This window comes from Panthera onca, chromosome B3 (assembly GCF_046562875.1).
Source record: "Panthera onca isolate mPanOnc1 chromosome B3, mPanOnc1 haplotype 2, whole genome shotgun sequence".
Lineage (NCBI taxonomy): Eukaryota > Metazoa > Chordata > Mammalia > Carnivora > Felidae > Panthera > Panthera onca.
The window spans coordinates 35399568-35425418 of NC_138344.1; the positions used below are offsets into that span (position 1 = coordinate 35399568).

Below are 25851 nucleotides of genomic sequence, written 5' to 3' on the forward strand. Positions count from 1 at the left end.
GAGGCGGGCGAGCTGGGCCAGTGACCTTACAGCCTGACCCGCAGAAAGAGCTGGTAATGAATGAAAGAGTGAATGAATAAGGAATGAATCAATGCCTCTCCTTCAGCAACTGCTTGCGCGGATCCTGCTCCCGCAAGCAAAGGAGGAGCTGAGGTTGGCTGTTGAGCTGGCTGTCCTGGATTCGAATGTCGACGCTTCTGCCCAGTTTGGGGCAAATTACCGAGTTTTCGAAGCCTCTCTTTTTTTTTTTTTTTACTCTATAAAATGGGGACTACCGGCCAGGCCGCTTCCCTAGGGCGTGAGGTGAAGAAGAGAATTCTCGCTTGGGTAGCAGTGTTCTGCCTCGTGCATAGTAAGCGCTCCAGCGCCCTAACCATTCTAGACTGCTTGGCGGGCCCTCCAGCTGGGCCCTGCAGAGGAGGCGGCGCTCTGCAAAACCCAGTCCATCAATGCAGCCGCGCGCATCTCCAGCGTGCCCGGCCCCGCGCGGGCGCTGGGGCTCACAGGTGAACCCCACGGGAGTCGGCCCTGTGGGAGCGTCCAGGCTCGCGGGGTCCCCGGGATCGCGGACGGCGGGGCAAGAGCGAAGAGCGATGCCTAGGACGGGGACGGAGCTGCAGTGCTCTACGGTCGCAATCTGTATAGACCTGACCTGGGGGCCCAGGCTAGTAGGTCGACTGCGGGCGGGCGCCGTTGGAGCCAGTCCGGAATGAGATCGGGAAAGGGAGGCCGGACAAGGCGCATCTTGAAGGCATTGTGTTTAATAAATCCGGGCGAGACGCACACCCGCTACTCCCCCACCCCTCCTCTCGGCTCCCAAATCGAGACCTGCTGTGGGATCCCCAGTTTACGGGGTCTTAAAACCCCCTTCACTTTGATTAGCAGCTTCAAAGAGCTCCTTTAAAGTTTGTCCCCCCCCCCCCGCCCCCACCTTCCCTTTTACAGGCCACCCCTCCCCCATCACTCCTAGACTTCTGGACGACAACAACAAAACAAGACGCAGTTTGGGGGCGGGGTGGGGGTGGAGGGAATCTTCAGGTTTCCTTCTAAACGTGGGCCGTAGAAATTACCTGTTTCAGGCGTGCGCAGGAGTCAGAGAACCGTGGAGTTTGGGCTTTTTTTTTTTCTTTCTTTTTCCTTTTTTTCTTTTTTTTCCCCCCTTTTCGGGGTGTGTGTGTGTGTGTGTGTGTGTGTGTGTGTGTGTGTTTTACCTTTTATTATTTAAATTGATACGTTTCATTACTAGGGAGAAAAATAAAATATTCCTTTGATACACAAAATCAAATTGATATTTAGCCTCTGCTTACTTTTTTATGCATGGCTCCTTTATACCACATGGTAGTGACAGATTGTTTGAGCTGGAAGGAAAAGCCATTCAAAGCTAATTAAGCAGCCATTCCAAGCACTATTTGCAAGCGGGAGGCTCAGAAGCCTCGGCATTTGTCAGCGCTCCCCCACCCCTCGTGGTTTTGACTGACAGCTCTGGACGCGGACTGACAGCTCCCGACCGTTTCACCAATCAGTGGCGGAGGGCCTCCTCGGCGGCTTCTGATTGGTTTTCCGGGCCTTGCTAGGGGGCGTGGCCGACGGTTCCCACGTGGGGGGCAGGAGCGATAAAGGGGCGGGGCGGGTTGGAAGCGGGTGCGCCCACCCGTGACGTAAGGGGGAGGGCAGAGAAGGGGGAGGGGAAAAGGAAGCTCCAAAGAGGAGCCATTTTGTGTCTAATGAATGCTGCGGCCAGATGCTCGCATCTGTCGACCCGGGCTTCTCTCTACCCCCCTCTTCGGTGCGCGCCGCACACGATTTATGTTTTTATTTAGGAAAATAAATAAATGAAGAGAGGAGCGCGGTTCAGGGCTGGCGGCCGGAGCGGCGCGGGGAGGTTCAACTCCTAGGCGAGCGCTCACGTGTAACTCCCTGCGCACCGGCCTCCGAGCGCCCGCTCGCTCTCAGCTCCTCATTAAGATGCAAAGAGCAAACTCCAGATCCTAATGAGGGGAAAATATAGATCCGGGGGCGCGCGGCCGGCTCGCGCGCGCCCGCCACCGGCCCCGGGGTGCGTGCGCTTTCGCGGAGATGCCGGGGAGGGACCCGCGGGCGCCCGTTGGGCCGGTCCACCCGGCGGGGCCCGCGGGGGTCCGGGGCGCGGCCGCTCCCCCACTGCCCGTCTGCCCTGACGTAACCCCGAGCAGCAGATCGAGGCTATCCGTTTGCGGGCGGACTGGCCCCGGAGTCGAGTGGCCTGTGCGACCGCGCGGGGAGTCCCGGAGGCGCGGCGGTTGGGGGTGCGCGAGGAGCGCGCGGGGGCAGGCGAGCGTCTGCGCCTCCCGGGGCGTCGAGGCTGGCTGCCGAGACACCCACGGGCCCGCACGCGAGCCCCTCCGCAGGCTTCCGCCGACGCCGCAACACAGCCTCGAGCAGGCCGGGCAAACCGGGTCGGAACGGGGAGCTCCCCGGCCACGGCAGGGCAGGGCCGCCTCCCCATCCCCTCCTCCGCTCCCCTGGCCCCAGCGCGCGGTGAGGAACCTCGGGAACTGGGCCGTTTGTCCGCCGGCAGCCGGCCCTTCCATCTGCGCTGCCCGCCAAGCCAGAGTTCCTCAGACTTCTAGCCGGCAGCCGCCGCACATCAAAGACGCTGTTTATTTGGCTTTCTGAAAAGAAGGACGAATGAACAAAGAAAAAAAAAAAAAAAAGCTGGGGGCCAGTGGAAGGGGGAGGGAGGGCAAGAGAAGGGGTAAAGAGAGGGACACCCTCAGTTCCCAGCAAATTTTTTAAGGTGGGAGGCAACTTTGGGACCCACCATTTTCTCAGTCCTAAATCCTGCGAAGTGAAAACATTAAAGTGACAAAGTGATTCTGTTTGTTTTATAGTATCTAATTGGGCTGCTTTGCAGACCTAATGAGATTCCAGGGAGGAATCGTTCGCCGCCACTGCAGAATAAACTGATACATTACTACCAGCCACAGGTTTCGAGGACCGTACGGCTTGTCTTTTTTTCTTTTGTTGTTATTCCTCGGGTTCCCCTGTTTCCCCCTCCCGCCAAATAATTATTTGCTAGTAGATCGTGGGAAAAAAAAAAAAAGAGGCGGGAGAAAAAAAAGTCTAGCAGCCCAGCACTATAATATATATCTATTTATTATATGTCTTTCGGTTAATTCCTGATCTGAGGAGCGCTGTTTTTCACTCCCATGCGAAAGTCACCAGCGGGTAGGGCCTGATTGCTACTTTTCATGCATAGTTTTAGACACAAGAGGGCATTGTGACGTCGCGCCCGGCGGCGCCCAGTCGCAGGCCGAGTCCGGTAGCCCCACGTGGGGGCCCTGCACTCCCATTGGCCAGCACCGGGCGAAGCTGCCACATTATTTTGTTACTTTTCAGTCCCTATTTGGAACTGCTCTCGCGGCAGTTCAGACCTCGTGCTCGTCCCCCTCGCCTGTCTGTGTGTGGTATCCGCAGGTCCCGGGCACTTTTTTGGGTGTGTGTGCGTGCGTGTGTGTGTGCGTGCGTGTGTGTGTGTGTTTGGGGTGTGTGTTTGGGGGGTTTTTCGGGCGCGGAGAGAAGAGCCAGGCCGAGGGGAAGGAAGGAAGCCGCAGAGCTCCCCGGTCTCGGGCTGCGCTCTCTCCTGCCTGTGCGCTCCGAGGCGGCGGTGGCGGCGCCGAGCGCTCCTCGCTGGGGACGCGGCGCTCAAGCTGGGAGCAGCGAGGACCCCTTTGCGGAGGCTTCCGGTGCCCGCTGGAGTTAGGATGCCAGGGCAGCTGATTTGCACCTACTGAGCCTGGAGTTTCCTCCTCGGCCCTGGGAAGGGCTTGCAGCGGCGGCGGCGGCGGCGGCGGCAGTAGCAGACGGAACAGCAGGCTCTCCTCTCCGAGGGGGGGCGTCTAAGCGCCCGCGCCGGGCTCCCGCCCTCACCCTCCGGCGCTCCTGCGGCCCCCAGCCGCCACCTGGGTGCTAGCCTCCTTCCTCTTCTCCCCGGGAGCCGCCTCTGGGATCGGACCCGCGCGCCCCGGATGCTGGGGCTGCCTCGGCGCGCCCCCCTCACGGCGCGACTCGCCGAGTGATCCGGAGGGGGTCCGCAGTCGCCCCAGGAGGAGACCCCGGCCTCGGGACCCCGCGCCGGAGCCACCGGGAAGACGACGATGTCCGCGCTGTCCCCGGCCCTGACGCGCTCCACGCAGCGGGGGGAAGGCGGCCGGCCGCAGACCGCCGAGCCCTAGGCGCACAAAGCCCGCGTCCGCCGCCCGGCCTCGGCGCCCGCCGACGACTTTGCCGCCTGCTCCGCAGCTCTTTGTCTCCACTTGGGGCGGGCGCCCGACTCTGGGATTTCGCTGCGAGAGCGGGCTGGGGGGGCCGGGGGCGAGCACTCGGTTTCCCGGCCGCCCCCCGCTCGGGCTTGGCTCCCCCCTCCCCCGCACCTCCCCGGCCCGAGCTCTCGGCGCTTCCACGCTCTCGGAATCACGACCCCTCCCTGCCATGTATCCGCAAGGCAGACATCCGGTGAGTAATTGCAACTCGGTTTATTTAAGCATCTATCATGGCAGGGTAAACGAGGCAGTTTATCTGGCACCTCCATTTTGCTTGTTGCTACCTTTATGGTGTGTGCGTGCGTGTGTGTGTGTGTGTGTGTGTGAGAGTGCGCGCGCGCGCGCGCTCACACAAAGGGGATGGGGATGGGGGGGCGCCGTGGAGAGAGGAGGTTAATTCCGCCCGAGTGGCGTTGGGGGGTTGCCTGTGTTCCAGCGGAACTGTTTGTTTTCACGCTGCCCCCCTCCTCCCCCGCTCCCTCTCCCCAATCTCCCAACTCACCCGGCTATGTTCCAGTGCCGGTCTTACTTGGGAAGGGAGCCCCTTCGTGCAAGGGATGAGCCCCGCCGCCAATGGGGAAGGAATGGGGCGCCCCCCCACCCCACCCCGTCGGGCGGCTGAGAAACTTGCTGGGAAGGTTCTGGGCTGTGAGGGTGGCCTCCCGGGTTGGGCGGGGGGAGCCGGGGGAAGCCGCGGAGGGGCTGGGGCTGCCCGGAGCCCAGTCTGACGCCCCCGCCCCCTCCCCTGTCTCGTCTTCGCGGGCTCCAGGCTCCCCATCAACCCGGGCAGCCGGGATTTAAATTCACGGTGGCTGAGTCTTGTGACAGGATCAAAGACGAATTCCAGTTCCTGCAAGCTCAATATCACAGGTAAGGCCGGTGGGGGCCTCCCCGGGGCCGGCGGGAAGGGGCGTCCCCGCCGCGGCTCCTGCCACCCCCCGCGGGGACGGAGGGGGCTCCCGACCCGGGGCGGCGGGGCAGCCGGGGCCTCCGCCTTTTGTTTCCCCTTTCCGAGCGCAGCGCCTTAACCCTTGGCTGCCCGCAGCCTCCCGGCACCCTGGGCAGCGGGCGGGGTGAGGGTCGGGGTCGCGGCGGGCCCGCTCCGGGGGTCGCGAGCCGGGTTCTCCACCCGCCTCCCTCCCCCCGCCCCGGCCCCCGCGGCCCTGAGCAGTCCACGCGCTCGGCCGCGGAAGTTTCAAGTTGTGTCTCTCCCTCCCCCGCGGCGAGGACCCGAACCCCCTCCGCCCCGGGGCTGCGGGGTGACAGGGTCCCCCAAGGGGCGGAGGGGGGGGGGCGTTCAGGAAGTGGCAAAGCGGTTCTCAGAGGCCCTGACGTTGGGGCCTCGGAAGAGGCAGTGCGGGCCCCGGGCCTGAGCCGGCTCCTCCTGCCCTCGCAGCCTCAAAGTGGAGTACGACAAGCTGGCGAACGAGAAGACCGAGATGCAGCGCCATTACGTGATGGTGAGAGGCGGCCGCGGGCCGGGGCCAGGGCGGGCCCGGGGTGGGGGTCTGGGGGACCCTGCAGCCGAGTCCCCGGCCCGCCGCGGCCAGCCGCCGGGCAGCCCTGGGAGCCGGGGTTATCTGAGTGTGCCCCCGACCCGCCACTGCCCCCCCCCCCCCCCTTTAGCCCGGGCCACTTGGAGGAGGGTGGGTGAGAGGAGGGGCCGAAAGGGAAACCCAAATCCAGGCGGGGCGCTTTTGCGCTACCTTCGTGCCCCTTTAGTTTGTTTCCCAGAGGGACTGGTGGCCCCTGTCTTCGCTAGTAAGATAGGACTGGATCAGCTCACGTCTGGGTGGGATAACATCTCTGTTAGGGACCTCCGGGGAGTGTTGGGAAACTTTGCTGCTTTGCAGCCCTGGGATCTAGCCAGAGTGGGACAGGAGCCCTCTCCGCCTATCCCCTGCACGCGCCCCCCCCCCCCCTTCCTTCCCCAGGGTTTTGTGAGAGTGGAGGAGCCTTTCAAAGCTCTCTGCCTCCACTCCTCTGCCTCAGCAGGGATACCCCAGCCTCGTCAGCCTTGGCGCAGTAGGGTAGAGTCTCTTCCCTTTCCCAGTGTCTGTTGCCCTGAGTTTCCATCTTCTGTTTGTTGAGAGGACATGGGAGGCACTTAAGCGCCCTCCCTGCACTGCTTTCCACATAAGAGGCCTTTGACACATTGCTAAATAACTCTCAGAGGACAAGAGGGGCCCAGTATACACACAATTCCCTGTTGAACCCGAACCTTGTATAAACAGGATATGTGGCCCACGAGGTGCTTGTGGAAGGGAGGGAGGGCCCAGCTTCTCTTACTGCTGCATCGATAATGTTCTGTAGAGATGAGAGCCACATTCACCCCTGGTCAGCCCTTCAACCCCCCTATAGCGGGGTTTGGGGTTTGATTTGAACTTCGTTAGCATTTGTATCCTAAAAGTGTGATTTGGCCAGAAACCTGGCCCCAAAGCTGATTTTGGAAAGTGAACAGATGACTGGGGGTTGCCTGTTAACGGCAATTCTTTTTGCTTTTAGTACTATGAGATGTCCTATGGCTTGAACATCGAAATGCACAAGCAGGTAAGTGCTTTTCTTCTCGAAATCTACCTAGCGGTTAAAAACCTAATAAATGGGTTTCTTATGGCCCCTGCCCTTTGAAAAGAAGCCTCGTCTTCTGTTCCCCCTCCTTCTCCTTGAAGAGCAAATGGATCCGGTCTCTGAAATGCAGGGTCTGAGGCGTTGCTGATTTCTTGGGCATGAGTTTTTGGCACCTGAGCTTGTGAAATTAGTCCTGGTCTTGGATCTTGGTATAAAGGAGCAGAGGAAATGTTGTGCCTTCAGGATCTGCTTTACAAACTCCTGAAACCCAGAGGGGGCTAGCTGGCTGCTTTTAAGTGTTTTAATATAAAATTCTCAAGGGGAAATGCAGGAGGGGTGTGTGTGTGTGTGTGTGCGCGCGCGCGCGCGCGCGCGCGCGCATGTGTGCCTGCGCATAACAATTTGATGTTCTGCCTTGATAAGATTAAATTTCAAGAGTCTTTAAAGCCAGGCTGAGCTGTCAAAATTTAAGGGAACAAGCCACTAACTGCTTAAAAATACGAAGCCAGGATGAAATATAGCCCTCATGTCTTACGTTTGCGAGGCAGCTTTCTCCTCTCAATCTTCATTTGAAGGCAGCCCGGGTCCCCATTTTACAGAGAAGGAAGCTGAAGCAGAGAGGTGAAGTAACTTGCCCAGGGCTGCCTCGCCAGGACCTCGGAGGTGGCTGGTAGTTGAGCTCAGCTTTGAAATCCTGAAGTCAAACCAGTTTAGCTAGTGTGGTGGTGTTTAATGGATATGTAAACTACCTCATATTGTCACTCTCCTAATAACAGTATACCTCAAACCGAGCAAATACAAACAGCCTTTATCTCAGTGCATATCAGTAACTAGTCCCGGGTGCTAGGCTGGGCTGTGGGAGAGGCCTGTTTGTGTATTTGTGTTCCAAGGAGAGGCTGTCTGTAATTTGGCTTGGCCAGCGATTAGAAGTGACTTGGCACGAATAAATGGCGCAGGCCGGTTGTTCTTTTTAACAATTGGTGTTCTTGAAATCTCAGAAGACTGTTGACTCATTCTAGCCTTTGGTGACCGTGACTTGAATGGATTTGCTGCCCTAAATTAACAGTCGTTGACGGGGGTTTAAAATCTGCTCTTGAAGGGGGCAGGGTCTGGGGCAGGTGAGAAGGGCAGGTGACCCTGAAATGCCTGTCCCTTGCGGCCTGCTCCGGTGGCTTCCTATAAAGCCTTTTGAATCTGTGGTTTCCTTTCTGTCCTGGAGGAGCCCCAGTGTTGGGTGAAGGGCAGCCGGAAAGGGGCCTGAGTTTACTGGGCCATGTGGGAAGCCAGTTTGTGGCTTCCTGAGGGATTAGCATAGGAAAGCTACCAAGTTTTCACTTCTTAACCCACAGAAATCACAAGCAGCCACGGCTTTGTATATCGAGATGTGCTTTGTATATCGAGATGTTTCTCTTCGGCAGAATGGACTGGAGGCAGGTGCTGCCCAACTTTAGGTGGGACTGAATGCATGGAGTGGACCTCAGGTGTTCAGGGACCCTTGGGCTGTTAGGCAAGGTGCCACCTTCTCCCTTTCTCCACCTCCTCTTTTTTCTTTTTTTTTTTTCTTCCCTCGGTGCTTAGTATCTTGGGTGTGTTTAAAGAGGGTAATTGTACCCAGGTTTAAAATTTATAGCAGCAGTTATTCTAAGAGCTTCATAATTAAGGCATAATATGTCGTTGCATGTTGAGGTCTGCATGGGTGGTGTTCCCCGTGTCTGTGAGTGGTTGGTTCTTTGGCACGAGTCCACCTTGGCTGGTGGAGCAAAGGTGTTCCCGGAGTCCTGGGGAGACTCTGAACTCAGGAAGAGTTAACCGCCTTAACGCATGTGGTGGTGGGGTTTGCACAAAGAGCAGCTGTGTGCATCTGGGGCTTCTGGCCATTCCCCAGACAGGGTTCTCAGGGGGAGAATGCCTGAGGTTTGGCGACACGGTCCCATTTAATCCTCTCAGCTGCTAGAGGCAGGCAGACGGAGCATTTGCACCCTTTGTACAGGCGGGGAAACTGAGGCTTCAGGGAGGCCCGTCGCGCAGGGCTGGGACTCCAGTCCAGGCCTCTGGATTCTCGAAATGGGTGCTTTACCCTGCCTGCCAGTCCCCTCTGCCCTACCACCAGCTCCCCTTTGCTTTCCCAGCACGAATGAGTGGTGCCTTCTGGTGCCTTCGCCGGGTTTATGGCAATCTCTGGAGTTGGGTGAAATCGCCCGGAGGCTGTGGAGGAACAAAGAGGCAGGGAGGTGAAGAAACTAACCTGCAACCCTGACCTAATGGGGCTGGCCACTCCCTAGGCTTGCCGGGGTTCTGCAGAAGAAAACCCAGCCACTAATTGTAGTGTGGGTCTCGGGTGCATTTGGCGGATGGTGGTTAGGCCTGAGCAAACAAGTTTATCAGCTGACCTGTTTAGCGGTTGACTGGTGTTTTATCTGCACACACCATCAAGTGACTGGAGCGCTTGAATTATTCATGCAGTGTCCTGCCCTCTAGACTTGACTGTTCGTGTGATTACATCTGCCTGGAACAAACAGGCTGGATTCTTCGTCTTTAAGCTCAGGGGTGGGGGTGGGGACTGTCTGTACCTTTATGTAATAGGTGATCTCCAGAGCTGGCACTTTGGAAAGCGTGGGGGTCCTCCGCCTGCTCGCTCACATGCACCCCGCCCCCCCTTCACCGCCACCACCACCGCCACCATTGTTTTTTTTTTTTTTTTTAAAAAGGTCTTCTTTGCTGTCTCTGGGGAAATGCCTATTAGTTGGGAACCTCCGGGTCTGCCCGATAGGCCCTGGGTATTGACAGAGGGCAGCTGCCGAGGTGCGTCCAGCCCGTTTTTTATTTTACCGAGAGGTTAAGCTCACTGTGGCTGGCTCCTGCTGGCTGTCTCCCTGTATCCTTCTCGTTCTTCTTTCAAGCTGTCAAATCCCACAGAAGTAATAAATGGTTTCTCCTCCTACGCCTCTGCCTACCTCCCTAATTATGGCAAAGCAAAGATTACAGAATCACGGGCCTGGCCTGAGCTTTCAAGGGGTCACCCACCTCCTCTAAGCCCCTGCTTCCAGGCAGAATGTCAAGGGTGATTCAGGGAGGCGATGATGGCTGGCCAGCTCATTGATTCCTGTCCTGTCCCTGCCGAGGCTCTCCAGTGCCAACAAAGCCAGCTTCGAAAGGAGCGCCCCAGAGCACCTGTTGGCTGTGGGGTTTGAGGCACGAGAAGCTGGGTCAGCCCGTCTTCACCCTCCCCCGGTGAGCACTGAGGTTTCAAAAGAGAACTTGAGACATTTGGACTTTGGGGCAGCGCTATGCCAACCCTTTTTACGGTCACCCTTTTTCTATAAACCCAGAGGAGCAACCCTTCCTCCAAGTTTCTCTTGGCATCCTGGAACGGGGGGGAGCCCTCTGGCTTCTTATGCAAACCATTCCAGATTGCAGATGAGGAAACTGAGGCCAGGGAGGGGAGCTGAGATACCCAGTTACCCAGTCCCGCATTAGTGCTGGGGCTGCTAATGCAACCTTTTGTCCCGAGCCCAGGTCTCTGTTTAGCAAGACTCAAGAGGTGAGGTGTATTTGTTTACTAACTGATAGCACTCTGTGGCTTTAATTGTCATTGCCGCTTTCTGCATTATGTCAAGAGGCTAAGGCAACGCCTGCGAACCTGGCTATACCAAAGTACAAAGTACCCCATTTCGGGTTGTATAACCATATCAGCTGGATGCTTTTTGCCCACCGTCCTCTTCTGAATTGCCAGCTATTTGCACATCTAATGATTTGATGTGCGTAATAATAAACACAGTGCGGAACTAGCGACCCCAGAGGTCAGGTTCATGGGTGAGGTAAAGTGGTAAGGCCTGTGACCTTTTTACCCAAGGATACAGAAAGCCACGGCGGCCGTGGCCGCCGTGAACGCGGGGCTGAAGAAGGATATGGGAGATCTCTGTTTGTCCCCTCCCCTCTCATCACCCAAGTAATTAGGGGCTTGGCTGGAAGATGTCCAGGTACAAGTTGAAGTTTGGGGACCATCAGTGTTGAAGGCCGGGTGGCCAGAGGGAGCCAGCAGGTGGCGAGGTTACAAAGACCCTGCCCAGGAGTGCCTGTTTGTGGGGTGCGTCTGGGTTGAGCTAAGAAGAGTTCCGGAGTAGCGGGGGCGGGGGGGGGGGCAGGGGGGGTGGTTGCTGGCATCCAAGCACTCCTCCTAGGCCCTGGTTTCCACCTCACCTTTCCTGGCTGGTCACTCTTGCTGAGCTTTCTCCAGTCACTTAGCTCCTCTCACTGTGCCGAGGGCCTGCCATGGTCAGCTTTGGGGGTCTGCCAAGCTCAAAGCCCCCTGCCCCCCTGTCCTGTGCACCTGCAAGGAGCTCCCGCCCCAGACTGCCTTCCACCCTAGCCTTCCCTGGACCCCCATTCTTCACTGCTGCTGTTGCTATATGGAGTGAGATTCGTGTGCTCTTTTGCTTCTCATACGCTTGATCATTGGGATGGCCTCGTATCATCCGAGGAAACTGAGCCTGACTCTTCCTTCTTTCCATGAACTCTTCTGGACCAGGGGCCCCCGGAGGGCACAGAGCTCTTTTTCTCCTTGGGTTCCTCCTCCTCCACTTAGTATAGAGAGGATCTGGTCTGTGTCAGAGGCCCTCGGTTTCCGTTCCGCTGTAGGAGTGAGCTCCCTTTTCCCTCCTGCGTGGGAAACTGCTTTCCTATCCCTATCCGTTTGCACAAAATCCTGGGACACTTGGGACCAAAAGGTAGTCAAGGCCAAACCTCAGTGGGGTTTCCCGCCTGCGATCTGGCCTGCATGGCGCCCTTTCTCACACTTCATCATCTCCTTTTTTGGTGGCCACGGAGGAAGCCCCTCTGCTGGGGTCTCTTACGGGCGCTTGGCACGTAACAGGTGCTCAGCAAACACGCTGGTTTTCCTTTACTCAGAATTACTGGGGTCATCAGAGGGTGGGATTCTGGTTCCCTGAGCTCTGGGAGTAGGAAGTGAGGGTTTTAATTGTGGGTTGGCTACCAGCTCTGCAGGCTTCCTCCTACGGCTCTCGGCATCCAGTTTCTTCATCAGTAAAATGAGGGGGTTGGAGCCGTTCCAAAACGGTTATTAGGGGCCTGGGATGTGCTGGGTGTGGGCCGGGGCTGGTTACACAGCCGAATCAGACACCATTCCCTCCGCTGGGGAGTTGGCATCTAAATAAGTCATGGCAGTGCAGTGAGGTAAGTGCTAATACGGCCCCAGTGTCACAGGAGGAGTACCCAGGACAGAACAGCTTATGCTTCCCCGGAAAGGGGGAGGGGAAGGGGGATGGGGGGGCACAGAAGACTACACCGAAGGGCTGTTACCTGAGCCGAGACTTAGAGGGAGGGCAGGGGTTTATGAGGCAGAAGCCAGCAGAAAGCCAGCCTGGGGGGAGGAGGGGGAGGACGCTGCTCCTCAATCTGGGTGGCAACCGCTCTTGGAAAGGCAAACGGAAGCACCATCCACAAGCTGGAATGGTGGGGGCGGGGGCGGGGCTCCACTTGGGGAGCCAGGCGAGGTGGTGACATTTTGCAGCAAAGTGATCTCCAAGGCCTCTCTGCTCTCACACTCCCGACTCCGTGGCTCCCTCTGTCCCCATATGGCTCTGCGGGGCTGGCCCGCGGGGGCCATCCGGGCCCCTGGGCAGCGGTGGGGGGGGTGGGGGTGGGGGATGGGGACGCCCTGCGCTGGCGGAGGGAGCTGGCGGGCCTCCCGGTGCCTGCTTCTCCACCCCCACATGCCGGTTTGAACTTTCTTCCCCAAAGTGGCGTTGCCTCCTTGCTCGTGTTGGTAATTCTGTAATGACTGGTTCTGACCCGCCCCTCCCCCATATTTAATTCTCATCAGCCAGCTCTCTCCACTTTGCTATTAATGATAGCAGCCAGCAAAATAGCTTTCAACATGCCATTGACAGTCTGGTTTAAGAGAGCACTTGAAGCAGTGCTAGACAGCTGAAAGCACCCATAATTGTGTACCAGAGTGAGAACTGCGTGCTCAAGGGCCTTGTTTTTATATGCTTAAAGGGACAATATCTTGTTTTCAACAAATGCTCTCTGCGACTCCCGGGCCAAGATGCTTGCTTTCTCGCTCTCTCTCACTCTCTGCTTTTCTCTCCCGGCTTTTTCTTTTCTGGCTCTCGCCTTAACACGGTAAAGTGTTCCCCCTCCGGTGGGGGCCGGGGAGAAACTTAGGGCAGGGGGGGGATTTCCTGCCTGAGCCTCAGTAAGGACTGTAGGGTGGGCTGGTTGATGTAAGCCCGCATCCAATGCAGACAGGAGCACCCCCTCCCCCCCACCCCAGCGGGGGCAGGCGGGGGAGGGGGCGCTTCTTAGGACTTGGCCTTTCTGGAGTTTCTGGAGGAATGGATGGGAGGGAGGGCTGTTCTCACCCGGTGTTGTTGTGGAGTTCTTTTGTTTGTAGTCAGCCTGAGGGTGGGGCCCAGCTGTCACTGAATGTTTAGCTGAATGTTTAGGCTAAGGCCACCTTTGTGGGGACTGAGGGGGAGGGCTCCACTTACTGGAGAGGCAGATCCCGGACCTGGGACCTCGGACCTTGAAGGCCCTTTCAGCTCAGGTTCCGGAGGCTGTTCACTGTGCGGGGGGGGCCCCCTCTGGAAAGCATGAGGGTGGGGAGGGGAAGGTCTTATTCTCAAGTGGAGGTTCATGCGGGGGTTTAGGGGCTTATGAGCCCGGAGACCCTTTAACTCAGCCCTGGAGATTTGCCTGAGAACAAACACCTCCCTCCCCTTCACCCCAGCCGACTCTGAAGAAGCAACACAACCCTTCGGGAGAGGTTCCCCTGTCCCCGCTCTCACCAAAGCTCCCCTTCACCAATGGCATCCTTTGAAGGGTGACAAGAGAGCTTGGGAACGACCAGGGCTGGGAGCGTGGACGGACTTGGCTTTTGTGTCGAAAGGGGGCCTCTTCCTTTCCACCCACTGAGTGAGGGACACAGACCGGGGTCTGGGGGCCTGGGGCAGCTGCCGCCACCACCACTAAGTATAACCTCAGGAGAAGACCTTTATGGAGGACAGACTTTGAAAATTTTGTTCTTCCACATACATAATTATGATAACATCGACTTCTGGTGTTTCCGTAGCACTTGACTGTTTACAAAGCAGCGAAGACATTTTCATCTTAGGAACCTAAAACGACAGGCATTTGGGCGTCGGACAAACAAACGGCAGGACAGAAGCCTCAGAGTGCGGGGTGTGAAAATGACCTGTATACATCCAGGGCACTAGAGGGCTGTGTTCATAAACTGGACGGGGCGGCAGGGGCAGGGGCTGGCTGTGTGTGGAAGGATGACGCCCAGGAGTCCCCCAAGGGATAGGACCATTTTGTATTCACTGAGGCCCCCTGAGCCCTGCGTGGTGCTGGGCCACGTTTTGGGGGAGGGGAGACTCGCAGAGGGTAACCTTCCAGTTGGGGGTTCTCCCTGACCCTGAGAGCATTATGGACTTTCTGGGAAGGATACAGGGTTTCTCCAGCTTCTGAGAGAGACGTCTTTTGGCTGCAAAGTTGTGATTGGAGGAAGGAACGGAGAAGCGTCCTGAGTTTTTTTTTTTTATCTTAGAGCGTCTTTAATCTAGCTCAAGTTTTTTGTTTTGTTTGTTTTTCACCTTGTACGGTGGACAGTTTAAACGTGAAAAGGGAAGAAGGGAGGTGGTGAGGAAAGAGATAGCTGGGAGGGGAGATGACAGAGCAGAGATACGGGGGAAGGGTGGGTAGGAAGGGGGTAGAGAAGGGAAACCAGGCTGAATTGGGATTATGAGAAGGAAGCGAGGGTCGGTGGCTTGGGGGTGGATGGGCAAGTTAGGCATGCCCTGGCTGTCTCTTTGGGCATGGAATGTTCCAGATGCCAGGACTTTGTCCTGCTGTCCTTTTAAATCCTTGGTAACCATCGTGCGCTGCTTTTCAGCTGTTTGTTGCAGTTGTTGTGGCCCTTGTAATTCCGATTGAAGACTAGACTAGCCCAACAGGGGAAGTTCCTTCTTAGTGTGCCGAGGAAAGCTACCTGTTCCTTCATACGGGAGACTCCAAGGAGCAGGAAGCCTTCTCCCAGTCCTGTAGCACTGGGAATGCCAAGAGCACCTTGGGGGCATGGGAGGGGGACTCCTCCTAAACTAGTCGAGAAGGCTTTGGTGCTAGACTCCTCCACCACCACCCAGCCAGTCTGTGACCCGAAGGCTGGAGGAGGGGGCCTGCTACTCGGTCCCCAGATATGCATCTCGGGAGAGCCCGGAGTCTGAAACTGGGTGTCCCGTCGGGGGGGCGTGCTTTGTGAATCAGTGGCGATCTATGCCGGGAAAAGTGGAGCAGTCTGGTGAGGGGGGGGGGGGCGGGGGCTAGTGGGCGAGGCCAGGGTGGGGGACAGGAACTATCAGACTTCCTGCCCAGGAAGAGGTAGGGCAGACGCAGGGGGCGGCCGAGAAGCCACAAGTGATCCGAGACGGTCTAGACTGAGAGGCTCAGTGGCCCCCCGTGGAAACAGAGCAAGCCTGAGATCCAGTAGGTGGAGGCCGTGAGTCGGCCAGGACTGATGGGTCCAGGAGAGCTCTCCCTTCTCCTTCCACCCTTCTCCATTGCTTTTCCTGGAAGGGGCCCCTTCCTCTGAGCTCCCCCACCCCGGGAGAGGGCTGCCATGTTTCGATCTTACCTGGCTTTGCCTCAGGGCAGACATCCTGGGGGGGGGGGGTGGAGGGGAAGGCTCTGCAGGGGTTGAGGTCGGCAGTTGGGAGTCCTGAGGCCCTCGCACTTCATCCCAGAGGAACAAGGAATCTTCGCGAAGCCAGCCTGAAGTGGGGAGAGAAGCAGCAGCGCCCCCAGAGAGCAGCCCCGCCCCTGCCAGAGTCCTCTCACCGTCGGCGCGATGCTGGCCTCCGTGTCCCCCGATACATGCGATGCTGGCCTCCGTGTCCCCCGATACCTGCGTGCGGTATCCAGCCTGTAGGAACTTACAAAGGGGGCGGGTGGGGGTGCGGTCTAGATAATTCTCCCTTCGTGGCCTGTTGGAGTTTCTCTATTCTCCCACCTGGGTCTGACCTCCCTTCTCAAGGGGCCTCCACGCGGCTCTCCCTCACTCCCCCCCCTGCCCAGCCCCACCAGTGGGCAGCAGGGCAGGTCCCTGATGAGACTTTTTACTGGCCCCTCCGTGCCAGAGGGCTCAGAGTTGCTCCGTCAGAAGCCACTGGTTTTCGGAGGGGCATCCTGGCTGGTCAGGTGCAGAGCATCAGGAGCTGGGAGGGCTAAGTCCTGGTGGCCGAGGGACAGGCTTGGAGGCCAGAGAACCTTGGGTTTGAGTCCCGTGTCGGGACTTAACTGGCTGTGCGACCTGGGGCTGTCTAGGTAGACTTCCTGTGAACTTCAATTGATGCGGGGGAGAATAATAACACCTACCTGCTAGAGCAGACGGCAGAACTTTCTGCAACGGCGGAAAGGTCTAGCTCACCGTCCAGTATGGGTAGCCAGCAGCCGCCCGTGTTTATGGAGCCCTTGAAATGTGGCTACTGTGAGAATTTGAGTTTTACGTTGAGTTTTCATTAACGTTCACTAGCCCCCCGTGGCTCGTGGCTTCATCTGGTGGACCGTGCGGTCATAGGGAGCGTTACAAGGATCACATAAGATGATGCCTCTTGATTGCTTGGTACAGTCTCTTGCACGTAGGAGGGCCTCGGCAATGTAGTCTCCCAATGGGACAGAGTCTCTGGCGTTGCCAAGGCCTCAAAGAGCGAGGACAAGAGTCGTGGGGTTGTGGATGCGGTGGAACATTCCAGGGCCCCTTCCCATTTGCTGCTTGTTGGCCCCACAGGCCCAGCCCCACAGCATAGCAGCGTAGGTGTCCCGAGCACTCCCTGACAGGAGCACTGACTGGAACACTGCCGTCTGGGGAGGTTAAGTGACTGGCTCGTGGTCTCAGGTGGACCAGAGGCAGGTTCAGAACGAGAAACTAAGGTCTGTTTTCAATCAGGAACCAATGACTCGTCCCACAGGCCATATTGAGGCGTGGTCTTCCTGCATGGCCCCCCCCCAAGACCCACCTGTATGTACTTCCAGACTTTGATTCCGGGGCTGGGAAGGCTCCAGACAACGCCTCTGAAGAATCCAGTGAAACGTGTGTCAGCCACGTGTAGATCAGGGTGGCTCGGTCTGGGCATTCTTGACATTTGAGGCTGGATAATTCTTTGGGGTGAGGCTGTCCTGTGTTTCCCAAGATCAGCAGCCTCCCTGGCCCCTACCCACTAGCTGTCAGTAGCGCCTCTCCAGTTGTGACACCCCTGTCCCCAGACATTGCCAGAGGCCCCCCCGGGGAGCACAGTTGCCCCTGGTTGTGAACCCTTGGTGTAGGGGGAAGGATTCTCGATTGCAGAGCAGGGAGAGTTGGTCGCCACCATCTCGCTTTGTGACCCAGGGCGGCTCTTGGCCCTCTCTGGGCCTCATTTTCCTTATCTGTAAAATGAGAGGTTGAACGTGGCGGTGACTTGGGAGGAGGTCTGTTTGAGAGGTAACTGATCCATAAACAAGTTGCTAAATAACCGATCGTGATTTTTATGGCCTATGACATGCCGCCCCTCCTGCCATCCTTGCCTAGGGAGAGAGGACCCTTTGACCCCTTTAATCTAAGAAGGCACCAGCCTGTTGGTGGTGAACTCAGTGGTGGGTGGATAGAATGGGGCTCTGTGTCTGCCCACAGTCAGCCTGTTCCCCCCCCCACCCCCCACACCTCATTTTCCTTTCCTGCCACCCAGATTTGCCAGCCAGCCTGTGTCCTTAAAAAGTCCTAGCCAGTGTTTCATTTGTAGTGCTGACCTTATGGGGAGACCCCCAAAATTTAACGAGCTGCCTCTGCAAGGGTAATGTGACTTTTACAGCCTGTTGAGGGGCAAGGGGAGATTTGCATAATGTTCTAAGGGGGATTAGGTGGCTGGGGGTTGCCATGGCAACCCCACAGGGCTGAATTGAGAATTTTTCCTCCTGGCGGGAGTTGGCCAATGGAGTCTGGGAAGGTGGGGGTGGGAGGCAGAGGGTTATCTGAGGGGAAGGAGGGGATGGAGGGCCCAAGGGATGGGGGGGGGGGGTGGGTAGTGGCGCCTGGGATGAATGGGCAGTGTTGGGGGAAGGTCTAATCTGAAAAGGCTTTCCCTGTTCTGTCTACACAAGCAAGCTCTTTGAGGGCCATCCCCTGGAGTGGGGGTGGGAGGCAGAGTTTAATGTGTTTGGGAACCAAGAAATTAAAGTGAACAAATATTTAAAGATTATTGGATCTTGTTAACAGGAAGCCCGGTGGATGGAGATTGAGAGTCTGAGAAATGAAAGTCATAGAGTCTTAGAGGCGGGGAGGGACTTGGCTGTCACCTAGGCCCAGGTTACTCCCATGGAGTGGCGTCTAACCCTGTGTCCCTGTTGAGTCGCCGTTGAATGCTCCTAAGGACGGGGCGCTCACCCACACGCAGCGCCTGATTCATTTTTGAGAGCTCTCGTTCTTATACCGGGCCCAAATCTGCCTCTTTCATGCAATGGAAACCGAAGCCCGAGTGCAGGACAGGCCTGGGGCTGGAGTGCAAGTCCCTAGGCTTCACCTTGCCAACTCTTCCCGGGGCCAGTAGGCTAGGTGCGTCCTCTCCCCCAGTCCCCACACACACTCTTTCCCCTTCCTCACTCAGCTCACTGTTCCCGATTCACTCACTCCCCAGACTCCCGAAGGAAATGCCGGAGATTTCTAGCAGGCAGAGAAAAGGAAGGCGGGATTCCTTCTCGGGGAGCACGTGGAGGGTCCTGTCACAACCGCGGGCACCCCAGACTCTTCCCTTCCGTGGGGCTTAGCTGGATGAAGGCGAGGGTACTGGATCTTCGCTGCCGTCCTTCTCTGCGTGAAGGACACGGGGACTAGCGCACACAGTGTCTGGCATAAGCTGGCCCCAGCCAGCGTCCTGTTCCCTCCCTCGGGGGACAGATTGTCAGGGTCACACCAGGCTGGGCCTTTTCTTGTACCAAGCCCTCCCGGCATAAAGAATTCAGCAGGCTTCCTCGGAAGGCATAAATATTTAATGGCATTGTAGTTATATATAATTTGATCAATATGTCAGTGCTAAAAGGGCCTTTAAGGAGGCTCACCTATCATTGAGTGATCTGTGATGTAAACCCTGCCAGCCCCTCCAGAAGCAGGGGTCATTATCTCCCTCAGCTGCTAAGTGGATCATTTATTTGCCCCCCTTCTTAAAGGGGGGTGGTGGTGGTGCTGTTTTCCCCTAGAGCCTGTGGGGCTAGGGCTCCCCACGCCGGCTTTTGCTGGAGGTCTCACCCCGCTTCGTGCCTGGACTTCCTTCCCGCTGGTGATAAAACACCCACTTGCTTTATCTGAGTTCTCTCCAAGCTCGATCTGAGCAGAAACTGCCTGGCAAGGAATTTCTTGGTACAGTCCAATAATTGAGGGCCTATCAATTTAGAATTGCCTGGGAAAAGCAATGGGATATTTTGAGTTAAAATTACTCCAGCGCATTGTTCCAGAACCTTCCACCATTTGGTTGCTTAGTGGTTGTGGTGCCCGGCTGCTGCACCCTCCCTCTTCTGCACAGCCCCCAACTTCCCCTTGTGCCCCTCTGATTTTAATTCAAGATGAAGCAGATTCACTTTGAACACCCCGGGACTTGAGTCCAAGAACCAGGTCAAACCCGGCTAAAATTCAAGAACCCCAGAGTGGACCGGGTCCCCACCCCAAACACACACGTTTCTAGAGGAGAAATCTGTGGCCCAGCCACCAGGATGAGCCCTTCCGACAGTAGCTGCTTGACATTGACAGATGGGATGTCACTGCTCTTGAATGGTTTGTGCTGTGAGGACTGCTCCTGGGGACTGAGTCAGCCAGCGGCAGCCCAGCCCCCGCCCCCCCCCAAAGCCCAGCCATGCCTCCAAGTGGCTGGAGGTGGCTTGTCCCTTCTCTCATCATCCTTTAAACTCTTGCCGTGCTCCATTTTACTGAGCTCTATGGAGGAGCGCTATGTCACAGAGCAATTCAGGAATGGTTAGCAGGCTAAAACTAAGTGACCTCGCCTAGATCTTACAAGGTACCACTTGGCCACTGTTGTGTAGACAACCGAATTGAAACCTGGGGGAGAGAAGTGATTTGCCCAAAGCCACACGGCTAGATAGATGGAGGCAGAAGAGCTGGGGGGTGGGGGTGGGGTGGGTAGAACCAGAGCTGCGTGGCTTTGGGTCATAACATGCTCTTTATTTTACCTTTTTTAATGTTTATTTATTTTTAAGAGAGAGAGAGAGCAAGCAGGGAGGAGCAGAGAGAGAGGGAGACGCAGAACCCGAAGCAGGCTCCAGGCTCCAAGCAGCCAGCACAGAGTTGTGGGGCTTGAACGCACAAACCGGGAGATCATGACCTGAGCTGAAGTCGGACGCTTAACCGACCGAGCCACCATGTTATGGCGCCCCCATAACATGTTCTTTAAAGTGGCAGATTTCGGGGCGCCTGGGTGGCTCCGTCGGTTAAGCGTCCGACTTCGGCTCAGGTCATGATCTCGCGGTTCGTGAGTTCGAGCCCCACATCGGGCTCTGCGCTGACAGCTCAGAGCCTGGAACTTGTTTCAGGTTCTGTGTCTCCCTCTCTCTCTGCCCCTCCCCTGCTCGCACTCTGTCTCTCTCTGTCTCTCAACAATAAACAAATGCTAAAAAAAAAATTAAAACAAAAAAGTAAAGTGGCAGATTTCTCCTTCTCCCCGTTCCCATTTGGCTGAGATGAAAATGAAGCACCTGAAAGCCCACGGGTACAGACGACCAGGCGGTTTGAAAATAAATGGCAGGGAGAGGGTCAGGTGGACATGGCTGTGGGCTGTGTTGAGCGGTCAGCCACATTTTCAAAAAAGAAAAAGGGCCAAACGCTGGCTGGATGCTGCAGGCCAGGAGCAGGAAGGCGGTGGGGCGGGGAGCAAGAGCAGGTGCCGGCCCCCCTTGTTCAGCGTGCCGGGAGGGGGGCTGGGGCCCGAGGCTGCTTAAGCAGCAGGGCCATGCATACAGGAGCGCGGTTCGAGACGCAGCCTTCTAGAATGCTCAGGTACCCTCGGTTTACAGCAAGATGTTCGGAGGTCCTGCTTTTAACGAGGAGATGATCATCGCGCAGACGGGAGCCACTAAGGCACGCTGAGCAGCTTGCTCCTTGGGAAATTACCCTTGCCCCCCACTATCTTGTTTTCCGTCGTTTATTAGCGTAACAGTCTCGACGGAGATGCAGGGCAGACGTTACTCCCCGCGCCCAGTCGGGAGCACAGATTCCTCATCTCGCGGGGTCTCTGTGCACCTGTCTCTGAACTGCTTCTGTCTGTGTCTGGTAGATTAGTGCCTTCTGAGGAACAGTGTTTTTCCACCAGCAAAGCTGCCTGCTTTGAACCACACTTGAAAAGCAATGTTCAAAGGCCGCACCAGCCTCCCCAAACACCTTTTTCCAAAGGCGGCCGTCTTCCTGCCGCCGGCACCTACCTGCTCTCGGGTTTGTATCTGAGGATCCGGCTCAAAGAAGGCGGCGACTTTGCGGGACCCGCGCGGAGGGAAGGACCTGGGCCAGCCTCGCGCGGACCACGGCTGCCTTATTGATAACAATTCCCTGGATCGCCGAGAGGAGTTTTCCGACGTGTGATCTAGTTCCAGTTGGTGATTTGTGACCTGTCCCAATTGTTGAGGACACATGTCTGGATTTTTTCTTTTTCCCCCTCCCTTTCTTGGAACTGATGTTCAGGGCTTGTTTGAATTGGACCAAATGCTGTTTTAACAGCTGTTCGAATCGGAAATGCTGTCGATTATTAACCCCGACGGTAGTGTTTCTTTCAAAGAGACTTCTCCAGGCTCTCTCAAAATGTCAAAATTTGGCTTCTTGGTAGGAAGGCGTTTAGTGAAGTTGCTTCGCTGCCGAGCGAGCGTCAGTTTCCCCATCTGAAACATGGAGAGTGTAGTTCTAAGTGCCTTCCCTACAGGGTTACTGCGAGCGAGCTCATGGAACGTGCTTGGGAACAGCTGGGGTGGTGGGTGTTAGCTGTTACTCTTGTTGTTACGAGTGGCTCTGGCCGGCCAGCTTTTATTTCCAGGAGCTTACCCCCCCCTGCGATCCCCGCCCTCAAAAAAAAAAAAAATGTTGAAAACAGTCTTTGAGTGAACTCACCAGTGTGGTGAGCCCACTCCCGGGGTTGGGTGGCCGGCGTAGAGATGGGTGTGGCTCAGTCCCGCTTCTGCTATTGGTGGAGACCAGGGGGGCTGGAAGGAGCGTGCTCTCCTCCCACCCCAGACCCAGCCACGGGGAAGCCCTGTTTTACTATAAATGCTCTCCAAGTATACGGCCACCCCTCCCCTCTCTGCCCTGCTCCCATTCCTACGTAATCCTATCTCGCGCTGCCAGACCTTCATTGGGTTCGGGCGCAGGACAGGGCCTGAATGCCGATGCCCCAGGCCTCCAGAAAGTTCCTTGTCTGTGTGGAGTTGTTCTGATGGCCCCTGGTTGATACCTGCGGTGTTGGGACGTGGGTGAAGGAGGCACGAACTGCTTCCAGTAGGGTGGAAGGGTGAGACTGGGAACTTGTTCTGAGCCGTGGTCACCTGGTGGCCCGGATGCCAAACCTTGAACCGGGCACAGCTATGTGAACTCTCAGCAGGTCCCTTTTCCTCAAAACCAGAGGATGCTGGGCTCCGGACCGAACTCTGCAGGAAGGAAGAGCCCACCTGTGGGGAGGCTGTGGCCGCATGTTTGCTAAAGGGTATCGGGAAGGGGAAGGACAGCTACTTTTCATTTTTTGCCTTGAACTCCCAAGACCCTGATACTTGACCTATTTGCTAGAGGAAGTAGGCAGATGGGAAACCTTTTATAACCACCCGCCCCCGAAAGCTGTAGCTACACGTAGACCACAGTAACTGTGGGGGTTCAGAGCCTGCCCGCCGCCTGCCTTCCTGGCTCAGGGGTGGGGGCAGCGGCCAGAGACCCACCGAGAAGGCTTGCAGTTGGTCTGGCTCGACCGCACTGCCTCATCCTGTTGGCGGAGAGCTTACCCACCTCCCCTCCCAGCTGTACGCCAACATTTCATCCACCGGGCCCGTCCTGCCCGTGTTGATCTGCGGCCACGGGGACCCTGCAATAGGAAGCCTTGAAAAATAAATGCAGGGAGGCTATTTGAGATTCTTCTGGCTGAGTGTTCATTGAGCACTTACTACGTGCCAGGCACTGCTGTGCTAGTCATTTGAGGTAAGAGGCTTTGGACCAATGAGATTCCTAAGCATTGAGCCTGGTTTGTTTAGTTACTCTCTTCCCCCCCCCCCCCAAATATTTTGGGGCACGTGGGTGGCTCAGTTGGTTAAGCGTTTGACTTTGGCTCAGGCCATGATCTCACCGTCTGTGAGTTCGAACCCCACATCGGGCTCTGTGCTGACAGCTCAGAGCCTGGAGCCTGCTTTGGATTCTGTGTCTCCCCCCTTCTCTCACTACACCTCCCCCACTTGCACTCTTTCTCTCTCTCAAGAATAAAATAAAACATAAACAATTTTTTTTAATGTTTTATTTTATTCTTGAGAGAGAGACAGAGTGTGAGCGAGCAAGGGTCAGCGTGAGAGAGGGACACAGAATCTGAAGGAGGCCCCAGGCTCTTAACTGTCGGCACAGATCCTGACACGAGGCTTGAACCCACAAGCCGTGAGATCATGACCTGAGCCGAAGTCGGACGCTCAACCAACTGAGTCACCCGGGCACCCTGTTTAGTTTATTTCTGTTTCTTTTACGTTTTTAATATATCCTTCTATTCTGATTTGTCACATCAGCGTGTGACAGTTAAGTGACCATGTTGATCTATGCAGGTTTGGACTGAGATGCAGACTGATTGTTCTAGAGCTCCCGCCCCATACAGCCCTGATTCCTGTTTCCTTCCCCTTCCCCACGATCAACCGAGGAAAAAATGAACAGAAATGAGAAAGGGTCCTGGTTTGGGGTGGCACTCTTCCCACTTCCTTAGGTTAATAATTTATACAGCAATTACTTCGCAATCTTCCCAGATTCCTTACATTATAAATGATGGACATTTAGCGGGTGAAGCCCAGGGTGGCTGCTAAAAACCCTGCAGTGCACGGAACAAATGTCAAATGGCAATGGCACGGGGGCTGAGAAAGTCTGACATGCAGTGACCTTCACTGGAGTATATACTCAAATGTGCAGATGCAGCAGTGAGGCCCATAGGTCTCAGCCAGGGGAATACAGGATACTGCCTCTCTACCCTGCAGTTTGGAAGCGGGGACCACTATTGACATTCAGTGGGTCTCACATACCGGGGACGGTCCTCTGCAGCAAAGAACTGTTGCGCCCAAATGCCCACAGTGGGAAACGCTGGCCCCGGTTCCTGAGGATCAGAGTGATTGATCGGCAGAGTGTAGCAATCCCTGGTGTAGAAGACAGGCTGTCTGTGTCTGTGGCGGGCGCCCCAGGACGTAGGGCCGCACCGGGCCCCTCGGGTCCCCCGGGGGTGTGGCCTGTCTCCGATTCGCCAATCAGAGACGTCCTCATTAGTGGTGGCGGTGCGAGCTCCGGGAATAGGGGTCTGTTTGCAAGCCTTCAGACAGCGTTGTTTTTATTTTAAGTGCACAAGGATTTCTCGTGGAGAATCGTCTGACATGCAGATGATCACAGATTTTTAAAGGCTGTTGTCATGGTTTGCAGTGTGCTGATGAGAGCTTTGCAGCCCGCCCTGGGCCCCCTCAGTCCTGGCGGCCTCAGGATTCGTTGCGAGCGGAGAAAAGCGATCGCGAGACGTGTGCCTCTATCAGTGGGCCTCGCTCGGCCTTCCTGCCTGGTCACCGTTAACCATGTGACACAAGTTTTTGGTGTTGTTTTTTTTTTTTTTTTTTTTTTGTAAACCACTCTTCATCCGGGGCTGACATAGGGCAGGGTGGCAGAAGTGGTTGATATTCATCTAAATGGGAGCTTTTCTGGAATGTTGGTGGTGGAGCAGAGAACTGGTCAAGCCTTCCTACCAGTGGCCCATGTGCAGGATCAGGGTTCCAACCAGTTACCTCCTGAGCAGTTCTTCGAGAAGGCAGTGCCTTACCCTAAAAAGTGAAGCCTTAATGGTGGGATTTCGGGCCGGACAGCACAACTAGGGGTGGGGGGGGAGGGATCGTTCTGGCTGGGGAGCTGCAAAGTGAAAACCGGAGGGGGGGGGTGAAGCGGGTCCCCTTATCCACATATCCCTTTGGCACATGTGGCCCTGGGGGCTCCCTGTCACCTCCCGCTCTGAGAGCCAGAGAACCTGTCTTGCTCTAGGTTTTAGTGCGGTGGGGGAAGGGGAGGTCCTTGTTTCGTTCTGCTTTAATTAGGGCTTCTATCCAGAGCAGGCAGACTGCGTTCTGACCCAAACACATAGACCACCTCTGATAGGAAATCGGAGCTCTGCAAACTGTAGGCAGCCTGGCCTTTGGGGGGCGGGGGGGCAGTTGGAAGAAGTTTCGTCATGTTGTGTGCTGTAGACTTTTAGCAAGGCCTCCTGGCGGGAGGCCAGCTTGGCGGGGCGGGTGGGGGGGGGGGCGAGGAGAAAGCATGGAGGGTCTGTGGTTTCGGGGAGTGGTGGAGGGGGAGTTTGCGCTTCCCCCCTGTGTGACATTTCAGCGACTTGATCGACCCGCCTGGGCTTCACGCGGTCTCCCTTCTTTTGCAGACAGAGATCGCGAAGAGATTGAACACGATTTTAGCACAGATCATGCCTTTCCTGTCACAAGAGGTAAGACCTCCTTTAACTGTGTCCTCCTTGTGTTTTTAGGGCAGCCCGGCGCCGGCCGGGTCTTACCGGAGCCCCTGCCCCTGTCCGTTCATACTGGCTGTAGTTGGCAACCTGGGGCTTTATGGAAACTTCTCCAGCACATCAGGGGGGGCATTTGCTCGTTCTTGTAGTGGAACGGGTTCTTTGCTGCTGCCTGAGACCAAAGAGGAGGGTCCTGGCCTGTGATGGGGCTAGCAGTGGGTGCC

The 25851-nt window shown here is 56.5% G+C and overlaps 1 protein-coding gene across 8 annotated transcripts in view; it reads left to right on the top strand.

The window, feature by feature from the left end:
• Positions 1-3349: 3349 nt before the first annotated feature.
• Positions 3350-25851, top strand: part of TLE3 (TLE family member 3, transcriptional corepressor) — a 48820-nt gene continuing 26318 nt past the window's right edge. For 3 of the 8 annotated variants that reach the window (XM_078448821.2, XM_078448824.2, XM_078448826.2), the window contains exons 1-5: positions 3353-4494; positions 5071-5171; positions 5698-5761; positions 6807-6851; positions 25544-25606. In XM_078448821.2, the coding sequence (XP_078304947.1) occupies positions 4471-4494; positions 5071-5171; positions 5698-5761; positions 6807-6851; positions 25544-25606 (297 nt within the window). In that variant the 5' untranslated portion in view covers positions 3353-4470. Of the gene's footprint in view, positions 4495-5070; positions 5172-5697; positions 5762-6806; positions 6852-25543; positions 25607-25851 lie in introns of all 8 variants that reach the window. The other 5 variants (XM_078448820.2, XM_078448822.2, XM_078448825.2 and 2 more) reach the window with 3 other exon arrangements.